Here is an 18607-nt window from a genome sequence, read left to right as displayed (position 1 = left end):
AGCACAAATAGAATTATTCAACAAAGATAATGTATTAGGCTAGGTTGCAAAATTTAAATTAAAATCTATACCTTCATAATTCACAAATCATAATGTTTGTATTGATAAAAGAGCTTAAAGTCAGATGAAAATAATGAACTTTTCTATACATTCAGAATTACAACAAAAAAATAAAGATTTTCAAATATCCCACAATTCTGGGTGGCATTTCAGATAAAAGTATGTGTCGTGGTGTCAGTTGGTGATCAACATGGGATAAAACAAATCTCTGAAAGGCAGTTCGTGAGCTTACATGAACATAATTGTGAAATTTTCCCGTAATAAAAGTCGGCTAAATTGCCATTTTTAATATTATACAAATATTTATTCAGAGATGCCAGCAGACTATTGTGTCTCCAGTATAATACTTCATATTGTGCTGTTCAGGAATTGACATGGATGTCAGATAACTCAAAAAAAAAAGCACAATGAAAGAAAAGACTAAGCGGGAAGTACAAAGCACATTATATAGATAATATTCTCAAGCACAGATTTTTCTCTGGCACAGGAAAGTTGTCATTTCCCGAATTTAAAGTGCAGAACACTATTCCTGTTTAAGTCATTAAGAGAGAATTCAATTCCCATGAAAAGGAAATGTAAGCAGTGGGGGAAGGAAAAGTACTTAATGCTGGAAAACAACCCAGAGAAATGAATGAGGATCCCAACTGGAAGATCCGTCTCTGCCTGACACCTACCCCCCTCTTTTTTCTCACAGGCGGATCTAGCTCACTGTGCGACCCCATGAGGTACAAAAGAAAGAGTTTTAAATTCTCTTCATGATAAATATTTGTTTCAACTAATGTAAAGAAAAATTTTATTGAGAAATTTGTATATCTACTTGACCTTCTAAAACTGATTCTAAAATTGTCCGCTCTTATCCTTAAAATACATATGAATTTTCAACATCCCATTGCACTTCTGACTTACCATTTCCCCTTCTCTCCTTTTCTCATGCCCCAATATTTAATAGACCATTCATTCCTTAGCAGTTTTCTTTCCTTTTCTTTTTTTCATTCTACTCCAACTCTATTCCTAAAAAGAATTAATGTATAGTAATAAAAATGGTTAGTGTTGGGCTAATATAGACAAGTAGATTAATGGAACAGAAGAGAATCCAGAAAAATCCCAAGTAGGAGGGAATTGAGTATTTAAAATACCAGTGGTACTTTAAATCAACGGGGAAAGAATGCACAGGTGTTCAGACTGTGGGTAATCCTGTTTGGCAAAATATAATAGAAGATAAGAATGTAATGCAGTTAAGAGCCAGTCTGCCTGGGTTCAAATCCCAACTCTGCTAATTACTAGATGTGTGACATCTCACGATCACCTTTACCCCTCTGAGGCTGTCTCCATATTTGTTAAATGAGAGTAATATGGCATCCACTTTTATAGACTTGTTGTAAAGACTAAATAAATTAATATATTAAAGCAACCAGCACATCAAGGACCAATACATAACTGTTTGCCATTATTACTACTTTTTTTCTATTTCATTTTCTATCACCAAATACACTTGCCAGATGCTTTCTTAATTACAGCATACTTAATCTGTGAAATAAGACCTTCAAGAAGAATCATTCAGTTTTACAATATCCACCCAGCAAGTTTTAATCAATGCACCAGTAAGAGGATTAGGTATTGTGTCTGTATAAATACGTAAAATATTTTAACATTTTAAAATGGTTTTTAACCATTCATAATTTCTATTCATAATTTTCTTCATAAAAATTATATTAACAATCTGCAAGAAAACAAATATCTGAAAGCATTTACTTATACATTCAAGAAGTAGGAGAAAAATAAACTCGACTGTGAAAATCTGGGGTAACATTATTATCAGTAATCCCATTATATTTCAAAAACCAAGAAGAAAATGAAATAGGAATATCATAATTCCTTCTACATACTTCATAAGGCAAATAAGAGCCACCAAACTGTTATTAGTGAGTTCATTTCCATGGTTATTGGCTTGCAGTGCTGTCAACAGTTGAATATTCATGAGGCAAGTTGGGTGCAGGTAAAGAAGAAAACATTCCTTCCAGGAAAAAGAAAAAAGTTATGATAACTAAAAAATATTTTATGCATCCTGTTCTGACCTGGGATATGTAAACTAACAAAGAAAAAGCTAATGTCTATTCAAACTTTATGAGTTTTGTTACATATCCACCAAGATGCAGAAAATTTTCTCAACTACTGCAAAACGACAAATATCCCGTAATATCAGTAGTTTCTTTTCTTAAAAAACATCTTTATTGGAGTATAATTGCTTTACAGTGGTGTGTTACTTTTTGCTTTATAACAGTGAATAAGCTGTACGTATACATACATCCCCATATCCCTTCCCTCTTGCGTCTCCTTCCCACCCTCCCTATCCCACCCCTCTAGGTGGTCACAAAACACTGAGCTGATCTCCCTGTGCTATGCGGCTGCTTCCCACTAGCTATCTGTTTTACATCTGGTAGTGTATATATGTCAGTGCCACTCTCTCACTTCTTCCCAGCTTACCTTTTCCCCTCCCCGTGTCCTCAGGTCCATTCTCTATATCTGCATCTTTATTCCTGTCCTGCCCCTAGGTTGTTCAGAACCTTTTTTTTTTTTTAGATTCCATAAATATGTGTTGCCATGTGGTATTTTTCTCTTTTTGACTTACTTCATTCACTCTGTATGACAGGCTCTAGGTCTATACACCTCACTACAAATAACACAGTTTCGTTTCTTTTTATGGCTGAGTAATAGTCCATGTGTATATGTGCTACATCTTCTTTATCCATTCATCTGTTGATGGACACTTAGGTTGCTTCCATGTCCTGGCTATTGTAAATAGAGCTGCAATGAACATTGTGGTACATGACTCTTTTTGAATTATGGTTTCCTCAGGGTATATGCCAAGTACTGGGATTGCTGGGTCGTATGGTAGTTCTATTTTTAGTTTTTTAAGGAACCTCCATACTGTTCTCCATAGTGGCTGCATCAATTTACATTCCCACCAACAGTGCAAGAGGGTTCCCTTTTCTCCACACCCTCTCCAGCATTTATTGTTTGTACATTTTTTGATGACTCTGACCAGTGTGAGGTGATACCTCACTGTAGTTTTGATTTGCATTTCTCTAATGATTAGTGATGTTGAGTATCCTTTCATGTGTTTGTTGGCAATCTGTATATCTTCTTTAGAGAAATGTCTATTTAGATCTTCTGCCCATTTTTGGATTGGGTTGTTTGTTTTTTTGACCTTGAGCTGCATGAACTGCTTGTATATTTTGGAGATTAATCCTGTGTTAGTTGCTTCATTTGCAAATATTTTCTCCCATTCTGAGAGTTGTCTTTTCGTCTTTTTTATTGTTTCCTTTGCTATGCAAAAGCTTTTAAGCTTCATTAGGTCCCACTTGTTTATTTTTGTTTTTATTTCCATTTCTCTAGGAAATGGGTCAAAAAGGATCTTGCTGCGATTTATGTCAAACAGTCTTCTTCCGATATTTTCCTCTAAGAGTTTTATAGTGTCTGTTCTTACATTTAGATCTTTAATCCATTTTGAGTTTATTTTTTTGTATGGTGTTAGGGAGTGATCTAATTTCATTCTTTTTTTTTTTTTTTTTTTTGTGGTACGTGGGCCTCTCACTGCTGTGGCCTCTCCTGCTGCGGAGCACAGGCTTCCAGACATGCAGGCACAGCGGCCATGGCCCACGGGCCCAGCCGCTCCGCAGCATGCGGGATCCTCCCGGACCAGGGCACGAACCCGCATCCCCTGCATCGGCAGGCGGACTCTCAACCACTGCGCCACCAGGGAAGCTGTAATTTCATTCTTTTACATGTAGCTGTCCAGTTTTTCCAGCACCACTTGTTGAAAAGGCTGTCTTTTCTCCATTTTACATTCTTGCCTCCTTTATCAAAGATAAGGTGACCATATGTGCATGGGTTTATCTCTGAGCTTTATATCCTGTTTCACTGATTTACTGGTACTGTTTTTGTGCCAGTACCATATTGTCTTGATTACTGTAGCTTTGTAGTATAGTCTGAAGTCAGGGAGCCTGATCCCTCCAGCTCCGTTTTTCTTTCTCAAGATTGCTTTGGCTATTCAGGGTCTTTTGTGCTTCCATGCAAATTGTGAAATTTTTTGCTCTAGTTCTGTGAAAAATGCCATTGGTAGTTTGATAGGGATTGCACTGAATCTGTAGATTGCTTTGAGTAGTATAATCTTTTTCACAGTGTTGATTCCTCCAACCCAGAAACATGGTATATCTCTCCATCTGTTTGTATCATCTTTAATGTCTTTCATCAGTGTCTTATAGTTTTCTACATACAGGTCGTTTGTCTCCTTAGGTAGGTTTATTCCTAGGTATTTTATTCTTTTGGTTGCAGTGGTAAATGAGAGTGTTTCCTTAATTTCTCTTTCAGGTTTTTCATCATTAGTGTATAGGAATGCAAGAGATTTCTGTGCATTAATTTTGTATCCTGCTACTTTACCAAATTCATTGATTAGCTCTAGTAGTTTTCTGGTAGCATCTTTGGGATTCTCTATGTATAGTATCATGTCATCTGCAAACAGTGACAGCTTTACTTCTTCTTTTCCAATTTGGATTCCTTTTATTTCTTTTTCCTCTCTGATTGCTGTGGCTAAAACTTCCAAAATTATGTTGAATAATAGTGGTGAGAGTGGGCAACCTTGTCTTGTTCCTGATCTTAGTGGAGATGGTTTCGGTTTTTCACCATTGAGAATGATGTTGGCTCTGGGTGTGTCATATATGGCCTTTATTATGTTGAGGAAAGTTCCCTCTATGCCTACTTCCTGGAGCGTTTTTATCATAAATTGGTGTTGAATTTTGTCGAAAGCTTTCTCGGCATCTATTGAGATGATCGTATGGTTTTTATTCTTCAACTTGTTAATATGGTGTATCACATTGATTGATTTGCATATATGGAAGAATCCTTACTTTCCTGGGATAAACCGCACTTGATCATGGTGTATGATCCTTTTAATGTGCTGTTGGATTCTGTTTGCTAGTATTTTGTTGAGGATTTTTGTATCTATGTTCATCAGTGGTGTTGGCTGGCTCACATTTATTTGGTCCGAATTAGGCACTAGCACTGTCCAAGTGCCAACAAAAATGACCTGTGCAAAAGTTCTTCATCTGTCCCAAAGATAGATATTATTATTATTAACCTGATTTACTGAGTGAGGAAACTGAAGCTTAGAGCCTTTTCCTTCATAGATGCTAACCATAGGGCTGAACTCCACATCTAGGAGGCATCCTGTGTCTGTTTAGGTATGTGGGCAGCTGTTTGCAGGTGGGTTGGGGGGGAACATGGAGGGTTAATTTTGAGGGGTTTCAAAACAGCTGACTGTAGTCATTGGGTGTTTCTTAATCTTATTTACTTTATTTAGTTGATTTCTCCCTAAAGTTTGGTGTATCCCTGACTATTCTGGAGAGATCCATCACCCAAAACAATACAAAGAACAGAAGATCATTAGAAATCAAATGATACTTATTAGAATGTCTAAGCCAAGAAGAGTTTATTGCCCCAAAAGTCACTTTATTTTAAAAAATTAATAGTTTAAAATAAAGGACTTAGAGTTTTTTCAGTCTTTGAGAAAACTAGCTGTAGACATGGTTTGCAGAGTTGTCTGTAGAAAATATCACTTCTAAGAATTAGCATCTAACTTGATTCCGAATTCTTTGAAAAACTAGGTGTTAAGCAACTAGGTGTTAAGTTTTCTTAGTTTTTCTATTTAAGGTTTTTATGTCTCTCTTATCTTGGGAGTACTTTTTCACTCAAATACTTTAAGATCAAATGCTATTTTAAAACTTAGAAGTCTGGAACGATCAGGATTAAAAATTTATCAGAGCCAAAAGGGCCATTGCAAAATCTCAAGACTATGGGCTGAAAACTGAAATGGCTGTGGAAATTTCTAAGTCACAAACATGAATAAAATGGATTTTTGTGTAAGAATGATAACAACATTAGTGTAAAAATAAATAACAGGTAACGTTTCACTTTGGTGTAGGGATAATAAGGAATAGTGGTGACTGAAGCAAATGAAAACTTGTGGCTGCCTTTGCTCTAGCCCATTGTAACCGTTCAGGAATGTGAGACCTGTGTTGATTTTTCCCTAGTGTTTGAAGAGAGACTATAGTTACTTTTATGTGAATGCTGTTACTTCTTTAAACGTTAGCAGTTGAATCAATGTTTTAACCACTCTGTGCTATGTTTAAAAATACCTCTACTAAAAAAAAATACCACTACTGTTCTCGATCTCTGCTTTAGACTAACTCATTGTCTTAGGTCAATGGAAGTTAAATATCCAAGAAAGACAGCTCCAATATACCTATTTTTACGGGTTGAACTGTGAGATGAGATGTGGGAATCAAAATCACAAAAACGTAAGCAAAAATTTTAAAAAACTTAACGAAAACTTAGCAAAACTTTAAAAATTAACAAATGACACACTTCAGAAATGTTCGCATTTATTGTAGTTTTTATTGTAACCATCTCAATAAATTTCCTAAGTTTTCACTTTTTTTTTTTTTTTTTTTTGTGGTACGCGGGCCTCTCACTGCTGTGGCCTCTCCCGTTGCGGAGCACAGGCTCTGGACGCGCAGGCTCAGCGGCCATGGCTCACGGGCCCAGCCGCTCCGCGGCATGTGTGATCTTCCTGGACCGGGGCACGAACCCATGTCCCCTGCATCGGCAGGCGGACTCTCAACCACTGCGCCACCAGGGAAGCCCTTCACTTTTATTTTTAATAATTTTACACGTGACTATAATTGCATTGAGAATGATTCTGATTTCTCTTTCATCTTCTGTCCATTTGACTTTCCAGCCACCTATTAAACACCTTTCCCCACCCCGTTCCCCTCTGGTAACCAGTAGTTTGTTCTCTGTATGTGTAAGTCTTTTTCTGTTTTGTTATATTTGTTTGTTTGTTTTGTTTTTCAGTGAAAGCTTCTAGTTTCTCACCATTGTGTGTAATGATAGCTGTAGGGTTTTAAAAGACTTTCTGTAATGTCGAGGATGTTCTCCTCTGTTCTTAGTTTGCTGAGAGCATTGTTTGTGAATGGCTGTTAGATTTTATCAGATGCATCTTATGCATTTATTGTTATGACCATATGGTTTTTCTTTTTCTTTTTCCTTTTTTTTTTGCAGTACGTGGGCCTCTCACTGTTGTGGCCTCTCCCGTTGCGGAGCATAGGCTCCGGGCGCGAAGGCTCAGCGCCCATGGCTCACAGGCTCAGCCGCTCCTCGCCATGTGGGATCTTCCCAGACCAGGGCATGAACCCGTGTCCCCTGCATCGGCAGGCAGACTCTCAACCACTGTGCCACCAGGGAAGCCCTGGTTTTTACTTTTATACTATTGATGTGATGGATTACATTAGTTGATTTTCAAATGTTGAACCAGCTTTGCATATCTGGGATTATCCCACTTGCCTGTGGTGTACACTTCTTTTTATACATTTTCGGATTTTATTTGTTAATATTTTGTTTAGGATTTTGGAATCTAGTTTGTGAGTGATATTGGTCTGTAGTTTTCCTGTGAAATCTTTGTCTGATTTTGGTATTAGGGATGCTGGCCTCACAGAACAAGTTAGGAAGTATTTCTTCTACTTTAGTCTTCTGAAAGACACTCTAGAGAATTGATATAATTTCTCCCTTAAATGTTTCATAGATTTCACTAGTGGACTCGTTTGGTCTGGTGCTTTCTATTTTGGAAGGTTATTAAATATTGATTCAGCTCCTTTAAATAGATATAGTCCTATTTAAATTGTATTTCTTTTTGTGTGAATTTTGGCAGATCATGTCTGTCAAGGAATTGATCCATTTCACCTAAGTTAGCATTTGTGGTCATAATGTTTTTCATAATATTCCATTATTATCCTTTTTATGTCCATGGGATCTGTGATAATGTTGTATTTTTCATTTGTGATACTAGTAATTTACATCTCTACTCTCTCTCTCTCATTAATCTGGCTAGAGGCTTATCAATATTATTTATCTTTGCAAAGAACCAGCTTTTGGTTTTGTTGAGTTTTGCTGTTGATTTGTGTTTTAAGTTTTCCTGATTTCTCCTCTAATTTTTATTATTTTTTCCTTTTGCTGACTTTGGATTTAGTTTGCTCTTCTTTCCTAAGCAAAAGCTTAGATGATTGATTTAATTCTTTCTTCTTTTCTTTTCTTTCTTTCTTTTTTTCCTTTTTGGCTGCATCGCATGGCATGTGGAATTTCCTTGGCCAGGGATTGAACCCATGCTCCCTGCAGCGGAAGCACGGAGTCTTAATCACTGGACCACCAGGGAAGTCCAAATCTTTCTTCTTTTCTAATGTATGCACTCAATGCTATAAATGTCCCTCTAAGCACTTCTTTTGCTGCATCCCACAAATTTTGGTGAGCTATATTTTCATTTTTTTTAGAACGTTTTCATATTTCTCTTGAGACTTCTTATTTGACCTATGTGTTATTAAGAAGTGTATTGTTTAATATCCATGCATTTGGGGGTCTTCTATCTATTATTGATTTCTAGTTTAATTAGTTCCATTGTGGTCTGAGCAGATATTTTATGATATCTATTCTTTTAGATTTGTTAGGATGTGTTTTATCCCCCAGAATATGCTCTGTTTTGGTCAATATTCCATGTGAGCTTGAGAAGAATGTATTTTCTGCGTAGTTGGATATAGTTAATTGATGTCCATTATATCCAGGTAATTGATAATGTTGTTGAGTTTAGCTGTGTCTTACTGATTTTCTGCCTGCTGGATATTTTCACTTCTGATAAAAAAATTAAGTCCCCAACAATGATAGTGGACTCATCTATTTCTCCTTACAGTTCTATCAGTTTTTGCCTCATGGATTTTGATGCTCTTGTTAGACACATACATGTTAAGGGTTGTTATGTGTCCTTGGAGAATTGACATCTTTTTAATTATCTCTGAGAACTCGTCTTGCTTTTGACATCTGCTCTGTCAGAAATTAATATAGCTTCTTCTGCTTTGTTTTGATTAATGTTAGCATAGTATATCTTTTACCATCCCTTTTCTCAATCTGTATGTGTTTTTATATTTACAGTCGGTTTCTTTTAGACAATGTAGAGTTGGGAAATGTTTTTTGATCCCCTCTGACAATCTCTTTTAATTGGTGTATCTAGACCCTTGACATTCAGTGTGATTCTTGATATAGTTGGATTAATATCTCCCATATTTTTTACTGTTTTCCATTTATTGCCCTTTTTTTTCTGTTTTTGTCTTCCATTCTTTCTGTGGCTTTAATTGAGCATCTTATTGATTCCATTTTCTCTCTTTTCTTAGTATATCAATTATACTTTTTAAACTTTTCTTTTAGTGGTTGCCTTAGAGTTTGCAATATGCTTTTACAAGTGATTCAAGTACACCTTCAAATAACACTATAACTCTTCATGGGTAGTGCAAGTACCTTATAATAACAAAATATTCCTAATACCTCCTTCTTCTTCCTTGTATCATTGCTGTCATTCATGTCACTTGTACATAAGAATACATAAGCATGTGTATGTATACACACACATATACATACATAATTGAATACATTGTTGCTGTTATTCTTTTCAACAAACTTTTCTCTTTTAGATCAATTTAGAGTAAGAAAAATAAAAGTTTCTATTTTCCCTTCATTTATTGCTTCTCTCTGATTTTTTTTTCTTTTTTTATGTACATCCAAATTTTTGACCCGTAGTATCATTTGCCTTCTGTTTTAATAACATTTACTCTTTCTTGCAAGACAGGTCTACCACTCCATTTTTGTTTATCTGAGAGTTTTTATTTTCCCTTCACTTTTGAAGTATAGTTTCACAGGGTACAGAATTCTAGGTTGGTGATTTTTTTTCTCCCAACACTTTAAATATTTCACTTCATTCTCTTCTTGCTGGCATGGTTTCTGAGGAAAAGTCAAATGTAATTCTTTTCTTTGTTCCTCTGTAAGTAAGGTGTTTTTTTCCTCTGGCTCTTTCAAGATTTTCTTTTAATCTTTGATTTTTTTCAGTTTGAATATATGTCTAATTGTGGGGTTTTGGGGGCATTTGTCTTGTTTGGTATTCTGACCTTCCTGAATCTGTGGTTTGGTATCTGACGTGAATTTGGGGAAATTCTTGGTCATTATTGTTTGAATATTTCTTCTGTTCTCTCATCTCTCTTTTCCTTCTGTTATTCCCATTATGTATATATTATACCATATGTCACTGTGGAGAACTGTGGAGTTTTTGGATATTCTATCCCATTTCTTTCAGTCTTTTTTTTTGTTTTCCTTTGCTTTTCAGTTTTGGAAGTTTCTATTGCCATATCCTCAAAGTCAGTGATTCTTTACTCGAGTCTCTAATGAGCCCATCAAAGGCATTCTTCATTTATGTTACAGTTTGAAAAAAATCTCTAGGATTTCTTTTTGATCTTTTCTTAGAATTTCCATCTCTCTGCTTTCATTGTCCATCTGTTCTTGCATGTTGTCTACTTTTTTCAGCAGAACCCTTAGCATATTACTCCTAGTTGTTTGAAATTCCTGGTCTGATAATTCCAACATCTCTGCCATATCTGAGTCTAGTTCTGACGCTTGCTCTGTCTCTTCTATCTGCTTTTTTTGTCTTTTAGTATGCCTTGTAATTTTTGGTTGAGAGCCAGACATGATGTACTATGTGAAAGGAACTCTGGTAAATAGGCCTTTAGTGTGTGGTAAGTAAGATGTGGGGGGATGGGAAGTGTTCTGTAGTCTTATGATTAAGTCTTTTGGTGAGCCTGTGTCCCTGAGCTGTGACCTTCACCAATTTTTCTCAGTAGTCCCCCCTCCTTATATGGAAAAAGTTGGCAAGTGTAAGTGAGGGTTGAGTATTTTTCTTTTCCCATCTGGAAGATTAGAGCAGGCAGGAGTCAGCATTTCTCTTCCCACAGTTCAATTAGGCTCTGCTATAACCCCAATAGTGTAGACTCCCGTGAAATAGTTTCTTCTTGAGCAGGCCTCATTAAGAAGAACAGAATGCTCTGATGTATTTCAAAATGGTTACTTTTCCCCTCCTTCTAGGGGCACAGAAGATTTCACTCTGATATTCACTGTGAGAAACTGGTAAAGCTCCTGGAGGTAAAACTCACAAAAGTGTGAGCCCTCCCCTCCCTCCTTTGACTGTGTCCCCCTGGAGTTTTAATCCTCAGACTTGTCCATACTGAGCCTTCAATAATTTGTCAGTTACAGTTCAGGATCTCCTAACCTGTACTGCTTCTGGCAAACATTTCAGCTCAGGCGTTTGTGATCTGGTAAGTTGTAATTCTGTTTTCACCTGCTTGTGTGTTGATGTTTGCACTAATGGTGCAAAGCAAGGATGTGTAAAGCTGCCAGTGCTTTAGCGTGAGTCAACGCAATGGCACCAAACTGTACTAGTTGTCACTGTATTAGTTGTCACTGTACTAGTTGTCACTGTATACTTCACTGTCACCCACTCGCGTGGGTGGTTGGGAATGCCGGTTGCATTGAAGAATGTTCTGGATAAAGCTGTAAAAATTATTAATTTTATTAAATCTTGACTCTTAAGCACATCTGTTTAATATTCTGTGAGATGAGATGGGAGATATAGCTAGGTACTTTGCTGCATATGCAAGTGTTATGGTTGTCTCCAGGGAAAGACTGGGTGTGATTGTTTGAGTTGCTGTGGAACATCATATTTACTTGAAACAGCAGCTGTGGGATGAACTGTGGTTTCAGATTTGGGGTATTTGGAAGATATTTTCTCAAAAAAGAATGAAGTGAGCCTGTCATTGCAAGAAAAAAACTGGTAGTATTTGCTTATGGTGATAAATTCAAGTGAATTTAGAGTTTGGAAAATTTATGTCTATCACTGTGAGCTTGGCAGCTTCCTTACACTTAAAGACTTTTCTAATGAGTTGGATATACTGAGATTAACTAATGTGATGTGTTTTTTAAATATTGAATAATGAAATGTGTTAATATTTGGAAGATATGCATAACTCTCAGTGAATTACTATTTAAAAATGTACAACATTGAGCTTCTCTGGTGGCTCAGTGGTTGAGAGTCCGCCTGCCGATGCAGGGGACATGGGTTCGTGCCCCAGTCCGGGAAGATCCCACATGCTGCGCAGGGGCTGGGCCCGTGAGCCACGGCCGCTAAGCCTGCGCGTCTGGAGCCTGTGCTCCACAATGGGAGAGGCCACAACAGTGAGAGGCCCACTTACCGCAAAAAAAAAAAAAAAAAAAGGACAACATCAAACATGGTTAAAAGGTCTCTTCAAATTCCAAGATAGGTCAATGGGTTTTAAGGTAACAGAGTATGAAAAGTTCACTGATACAGTTTCGGATTCCACATCATGACTACCTTTAAGAAACTACCACTTATTGAATTTTGTTGTTGTATTAAAGAAGAATATTCACAACTCACTGAAAATGTTATAGCAATGAACATATTTTTCCCTTTTCCAACTATCATTGAAAATACGTTTCCAAACAATATATCACAATGCATTGAAGCATTTGAGAAGTCAGCTATTTTCTATTAAGCCAGACGTTAAAGAAATTTGCATTCTTATGAGATAGTACCATACTTCGTACTACAATTTTTTAGGAAAAGATAGCTGTTTTTCATAAAAGTATGTTATATATGTTAACATGTAATGGGTTTATAATTGTTAATTTTAAATAAATTTGTAAATAAATGAATTTTTTGGATAGCAAATATTAAAATTTTCCTTAGTTTTAGTTGCTAACATATTAAATATTGTTAGATAATAATACACATAAATAAAAGCTCTTTGTGGTTCTCCGTAATTTTTAGGAGTGTAAAGGAGTCCTGAGATTAAAATGTTTAAGAACCACTGCCAAGAACAATGCCTGTCATTGAATTTTGTTTAGTGGTTAATAGTTAATATGTATTTAAATTTACAGACCGTAACACCACAATATGCATGTCTAGTACTTTTTTTTATGTTAAATAAAGGAGTCCTACTCAAAAAATTGGGACTCAATGGGTGTTCAGGAAAAAGTGAGATCCAGTGGACTGGAGAATTTATGAAAGATTTGCCAAAAGTATAATAAGGGAACATAAAATGTAACTCGAACAATGAATTGAGCTAGTATTTTCTAGCTTAAAAAATAAACTGTTCCTTGTTCTAAATTCACCTCCATATCTCTGCTCCCTCTCTCAGCAAAACTTTAAAAACTTTTAAACGTTTTCTGTGGTTATAGACTCCATCTTTCTATTTTCCATTTCTCCTTCTATCCATTCATTTGGGAGTGCCACAGTCAAGATCACCAGTGACCGACCTTGTGTTGTCAAGTCACATATCTGTTTGTACCTTACCTGAATTCTCAGCACTGTTAAAGCGATTGACCACTCCTTCTTTCTTGAAGCCCTCTCTCTGTTGGCTTTTGTGACACTATACTCCTGGTTTTGCTCCTTCCTACCTTACTGACTTCTTTAGTTTCTCTTCTTCTGCTTGACCTCTAAATGTTGGAGTGCCCCCAAGGTTATGTCCTGGGGCTTTTTTTTCTTCTCTATCTATATACTGTCTTCAATGAACTGGGGCCAGCTGTCTCTTCTCTCTTCCCTGAGTTATGAACACTTTCCCTGAGTTATGTCTTTGTGCCAGGGACATTCAACTCTTTAACTTCAGCCTTGAACTCCCCTCAGAAACCAGGATCAGTACAGCTACCTCCCTACTTGAGATCTCTACAGTGGTGTCCAGTAGGCATCTCAAATTCAACATGGCCAGGACAAGCTGACCCTCCCACTCCAACAATTACTCCTCATTTCGACTTCTCCATTCCAATGAAATGGCGCCATGATCAACCAGGTATTCAAGGCAAACTCAAATGACAAGCCTTTTTCACTTAATAGGACTTTGTTTTTTTCTCAGGAAGTCAAAACAAAACACTGTCTTTCAAAGAATTTTGATGTCATAATATTGTTTTAAGTTCAAGAGGTAAAAGGAAAATATTTACTCTTATTTTTTCCACGTATTTTCATGAAATGAGTACACTTTTTCCTGCAATAGGGCGGCTCCTCTTAAATCCTTCATATGTAAAATTTATCCATCTCTATTGATATTAAATAGCCACAGTTTCAAGGTGACAGTTGCTGCTAAAATCATTCTGAATGTAGAATATTTATAGGAGTAATAAGGTTTAATCCCTGTGTGATATGAAATTCAGATTGGCATCAGGTATCTAGAATTAAAAGTGCGAACTGTTAAAATCTGTGCGATATTTGAGAGTGATCTGTGTGCCTGACTGATGAAAAGAGTGGAAAGGACAAAAGTGAGTTGAGAAAGATTATCATTTAGTACACTGAAATTGTGAGATAAGCAAATGCATTCTGAGAATAAAACTCATCATGGACTTGACTTTTGAGCTGGTAGTGGCCCAGATGGACAGACAAGGCCAAAGGGGATTGCTGTCATCTCCCTATTATATCTGAAAGAGTTTGCTTCCTTCTTTTGATTTCTTGGTAGCAAACTTGTGACATTTTTCGCTTTCTCAAACTTTAATGTATCACATTTAATACATTTTATCAAACTCTTGCTGAGAGGAAAACAACGTGGACCAAATTGAAGAGAAGGTGAGGTGAGCTCTCTGAATGGGAAGAAAGCAGCCCACGACTAGAGTGATATCTGGGAACACACCGTGCAGCATCATCGTCAGGGGAGCGCTGGTTTGCTGAGTGTGTGCTGTGCTAATTACACACCTGCAAGCTGGAGGTCCCTTCCTCCAAAGGTGACCTAGGCTGTCTTACCTGGCTCACCTGTCTCTGCATCTCACGAGCCTTCAGAGATTATCATCACCTGTTTACACAGCCCAGCTTGTGATTTTCATTGTTGGGAGGAGGGTCCTCTGGTGAGGTATCAGGAACCCCAAGTGGCTGAGCGAGAGGGTACTGTACGTAGAGGGAGTATGACCTGGAGTTGAAAGTCAGGGTGAAATAAGTGAACCCGTTTTTCCCATTGAGTCTTACTTATTTGTTTCCCAGTCTGTTTCTTTAGTCTTTGGAAGAATAAACATAAAGATCATCAGACTGTGGTCTCTGGACCAAGTGTATTAGGGAACGTGCTCAAAATGCAGATTTCTGGGTCCTAAACCAATCTGCTGAATCAGGCCTTCTGGGGACAGGGCTGGGGAATCTGCATTTGAAGAAGCTCTCCAAGTCATACACAGTGAAAAGTTTGAGAACCACTGGCATTAAAAGCCATTTTCTGGTACTTATTTTCCATATATTTGTATCAGAATGAAGATGATATAATTCTGATGAAATTCTGAACCAGGGAGAATGGATGAGTACAGAGATAAAACAACATATTAAATCTCATGTGTTTTTGTGACTAGGGTATTAATGCTTCCTTGATTGATAGGAGAAAGATTAAATGCCCCAGTTACCAAAGTCTGAAAGGACTCTGTAGATTCTGGTTGTTAAAGGATGATTCTGAGAACAGGTTGTTTATCTTCAGAGAGGAAGACTTACACATTTTGTAAAAACTGTCAAACAGTTTTCATGATTTTGCCCTCTGGGCAAACTGTCTTAAATCTGCCTTCACTGTTGTATAAAATGAGGCTCTTGGGAAAAATAAATGCTTGGTTAGAAATGCTAAGAAGTTCCAGGTTTTCTTTCCTATGCAGTTAAACAAAAAGTTCCCTATTGTCACGGAGGATTGAAGATAAAAAGTCAGATAAAGATAGAGTTTACTTTATTAGCTTGTGTGTTTCCTTCTACCTCCTAGTTTGATTCATTTTCACTACCTCCTGTCTTCAATTTGTTGGTTTCAGAATGTGACTGAGTTCAGTTTATGAAGATAAGGTTTATACATGTAGAAGTGAAGTTTAAGTTTTGCTTGCATGAGAGGTTATGTTTCCTACGTGGTTAATACGAAATGTAAACTGGGCAACCAAAGCAACCGTGCTGTTTTAAGACTAAACAGAAAGAGCTAAGGAGCATTTTTAGTATAGGTATATGGAAAACTATTCCAGAAAAACAAAACTAAAATTAAAAATTAGACTAACACTAATTAAAATGGGCACTTAAAGTCAGAAAGTTCGAAAATCTCTCTCCATTGCCAATTATACCTAACTTTAGATAATATTTCAAAAGATTGTATCACGTTTCCAATAAAAAAGTTAAGGCGACCTCCAGTACTTTCATATTCATTTTATTTAATTCAGCTGAATTCTTTCATTCATTTGAGGCTGTCAGTACTGATGTGGCTTTGTAGTTATGGAATCTGAAATGTGAACCCATTGAATCAGGAATCAAGATGGTGCTGAAGCTAAAGCTAGGAGTGAGATCTGTGGCCCATTTGTTTTGTTTCCTTTAAATAATATTGTTATTTTTCTTTACAAAAGTTACAACATGCACACAGCCAGATAGTCTGACAGAAAGAAAGTGTACAGAGGTCATCTTCCTATCACCTGGAGGTAGTCACTGTTTGCGTTTTGGTATATGCTACATATTTTTTCTTAGTATGAACGCACACGGACATTACCCGTGTGTATATATTATATACATGTGTAATATTCGTATGTACGTATGTGTACACACATATACAGTTGTGTGTGTGTGTATATATATATGTATATATACACGAAAGTGTGTATGCATAGGTATGCACACATCCAGTATGCTGTTTAGTAATTTTTTTTGCCAAACAGTATTTTATAGACATCTGTTGTATACACACATATGTATATATAATTTTCATCCCATTCCATTTATGATTATACTTTTGCACAGTATTCTGTAGTTTGCATGTACCATCATATATGAAATGATCCCATTAATTATGGGCATTTAGGTGGTTTCCACTTTTGTAATCAATACACTGAAACCCCTTGTCTGAATATTTTCTTAGGATAAATTCCCAGAAGTAGAATTACTGGGTTAAAGGGAAGGCCCACTTAAAAATTTGAGATATATTGTAAGTTGTCCTTAAAAGTGTTGTGCCGTTTTATACTGTTATCAGCAATGTCTTGAGGGTGATAATTTTGGAATATTATGCACAATCCTGGGTTTTGTTAATCTTTTAAATTTTTGTAAATATAGCATGTCAAAAATGAACTTTTTTTTTTAATGAAATTCTTACATTAATTTTCATTTGTTTGATGCAGTATCTTGAGATTGCTTCAAGCTTCTGTGTGCCCTGACTTGGCAGGTAGTGGCTGGAGTTCTTAAGACAGACAAGGGAAGGGATGATCTCACGTGGTCACTAGGTAGTTAGTGGACGTTGTCTTGAGGACAACGTCTTGTATTTGCTGGATAGAAAGTCTCGTCTTTTTTTCCTTCTAAACTTTCTCTTTTAAGGCTCAGTATAAATAACTCTTTTAATCCTTTTTTTCTTTGCTAAATTAATAGCTTATTTAGTCATGGGCTTAATGGCCATCAGGAAGAGTCCAGATCTTTGAAATACAAATGAACTCATTTGCCTACCATAGGGCTGTGGAGAGCTCAGACCTGTTCCCAGAAATACAAATTCTGGCTTCCTAAAACTTGAATGGGGCAAGAGGGGATGGGAAATTCTTCCATTCCTTCTTGAAGGTCCCTTTCTTTCTCCCTTCCTCCCTCACTTCCTCAATTTCTCTCACTTCTAAAGGGCTCCCTTTAGAATTTCTGGCCCTTTTGTTTGTATTAGAAATCCCATTTGGGGCTAGATTTTGGTCTTTTGTGCTTCACAAGACTTAGAAGTTTAGGAAACATTTGACTCTGTGTGTTTTACCGCAGAACTTTGAGATCTTGGTGGATACGTTTAATTCATATCTACGTGATCACTTTTGGTCCTGTCCCCAAACTATAAAAGATATTTAATTCCCAGGTAGGAGAAGCAACGCACAAGATTTCTGCCTTATACAACAAAACTGTAACACTCGACAGTTATTGGATTTTTAAACTTTGGTTTCTTATAAAAAACAATTAATTCAGATCAACACTCATTTGATTAGTCCAATGTTGCCTTCATAGTATCTTTTCCTGCTTTCTGCAGGCGTTCTTACACCGGATGAACCAGTGCGCTGCGTCGAAACTTGACAAAAATGTAACAGAAGAAACGGTGAAGGTGAGGAGGTGCCCTCGACCCCAGCACAAGGTCCCCTCCGATGAAATGTTACCCGTGGGATGTTGCCTCAGGGCTCGTCAACTTGTCTCCACTTCCGGGATAAGTTCTGTACCAGTCACCAGCAATGGCCAGCAATGAGAAAAAGGGAAACTAGGGTTTGGGAAAAGAAACGGGGGTTATGAGGATGGTGTAGAAGACAGAGAGGAATTTTTGCCAAGACCTTGAAAACGTTTGAAAGGAGGAAAAAGATAACCCCAAGTCCAAGAACCTTCATGTCTCTGGAGGGGAAAGGAGCTGAACCATGTGTGAGGGGGTTGCTAGAGGGCCTGGGCGGCAGGATGCGGGTACATGCGGCTTCCAGTCTCTGACCCCTGGAGAGCAAACGATTTGGAGGGTCCATTGGGGCAGAAAACGTCCACACAGTATCTTCAGCTCACAAATGTATAAGCATTTCCTTTTAAACTGTAGGGAAGGAAAATTGTGAAGAGTTTGGGGGAAAAAAGGGGGGGATGGTAAATGAAAAT

The 18607-nt window shown here is 37.1% G+C and overlaps 1 protein-coding gene across 7 annotated transcripts in view; it reads left to right on the top strand.

Moving 5' to 3' along the window:
* PREX2 (phosphatidylinositol-3,4,5-trisphosphate dependent Rac exchange factor 2) overlaps positions 1-18607 on the top strand; it is a 359933-nt gene that overhangs the window by 59503 nt on the left and 281823 nt on the right. For all 7 annotated transcript variants that reach the window (XR_013824731.1, XR_013824732.1, XM_079902440.1 and 4 more), the window contains exon 2: positions 18012-18083. Coding sequence is in view for 5 of the 7 variants with exons in the window: in XM_079902440.1 (XP_079758566.1) it covers positions 18012-18083 (72 nt within the window). In the remaining 2 variants the exon portion in view is untranslated. The remainder of the gene's footprint in view (positions 1-18011; positions 18084-18607) is intronic.

This window comes from Stenella coeruleoalba (assembly GCF_951394435.1).
Source record: "Stenella coeruleoalba genome assembly, chromosome: 17".
Classification (NCBI taxonomy): domain Eukaryota; kingdom Metazoa; phylum Chordata; class Mammalia; order Artiodactyla; family Delphinidae; genus Stenella; species Stenella coeruleoalba.
Note: the sequence above shows the minus strand (reverse complement) of the source record. Positions and strands in the feature narration are given on the sequence as shown.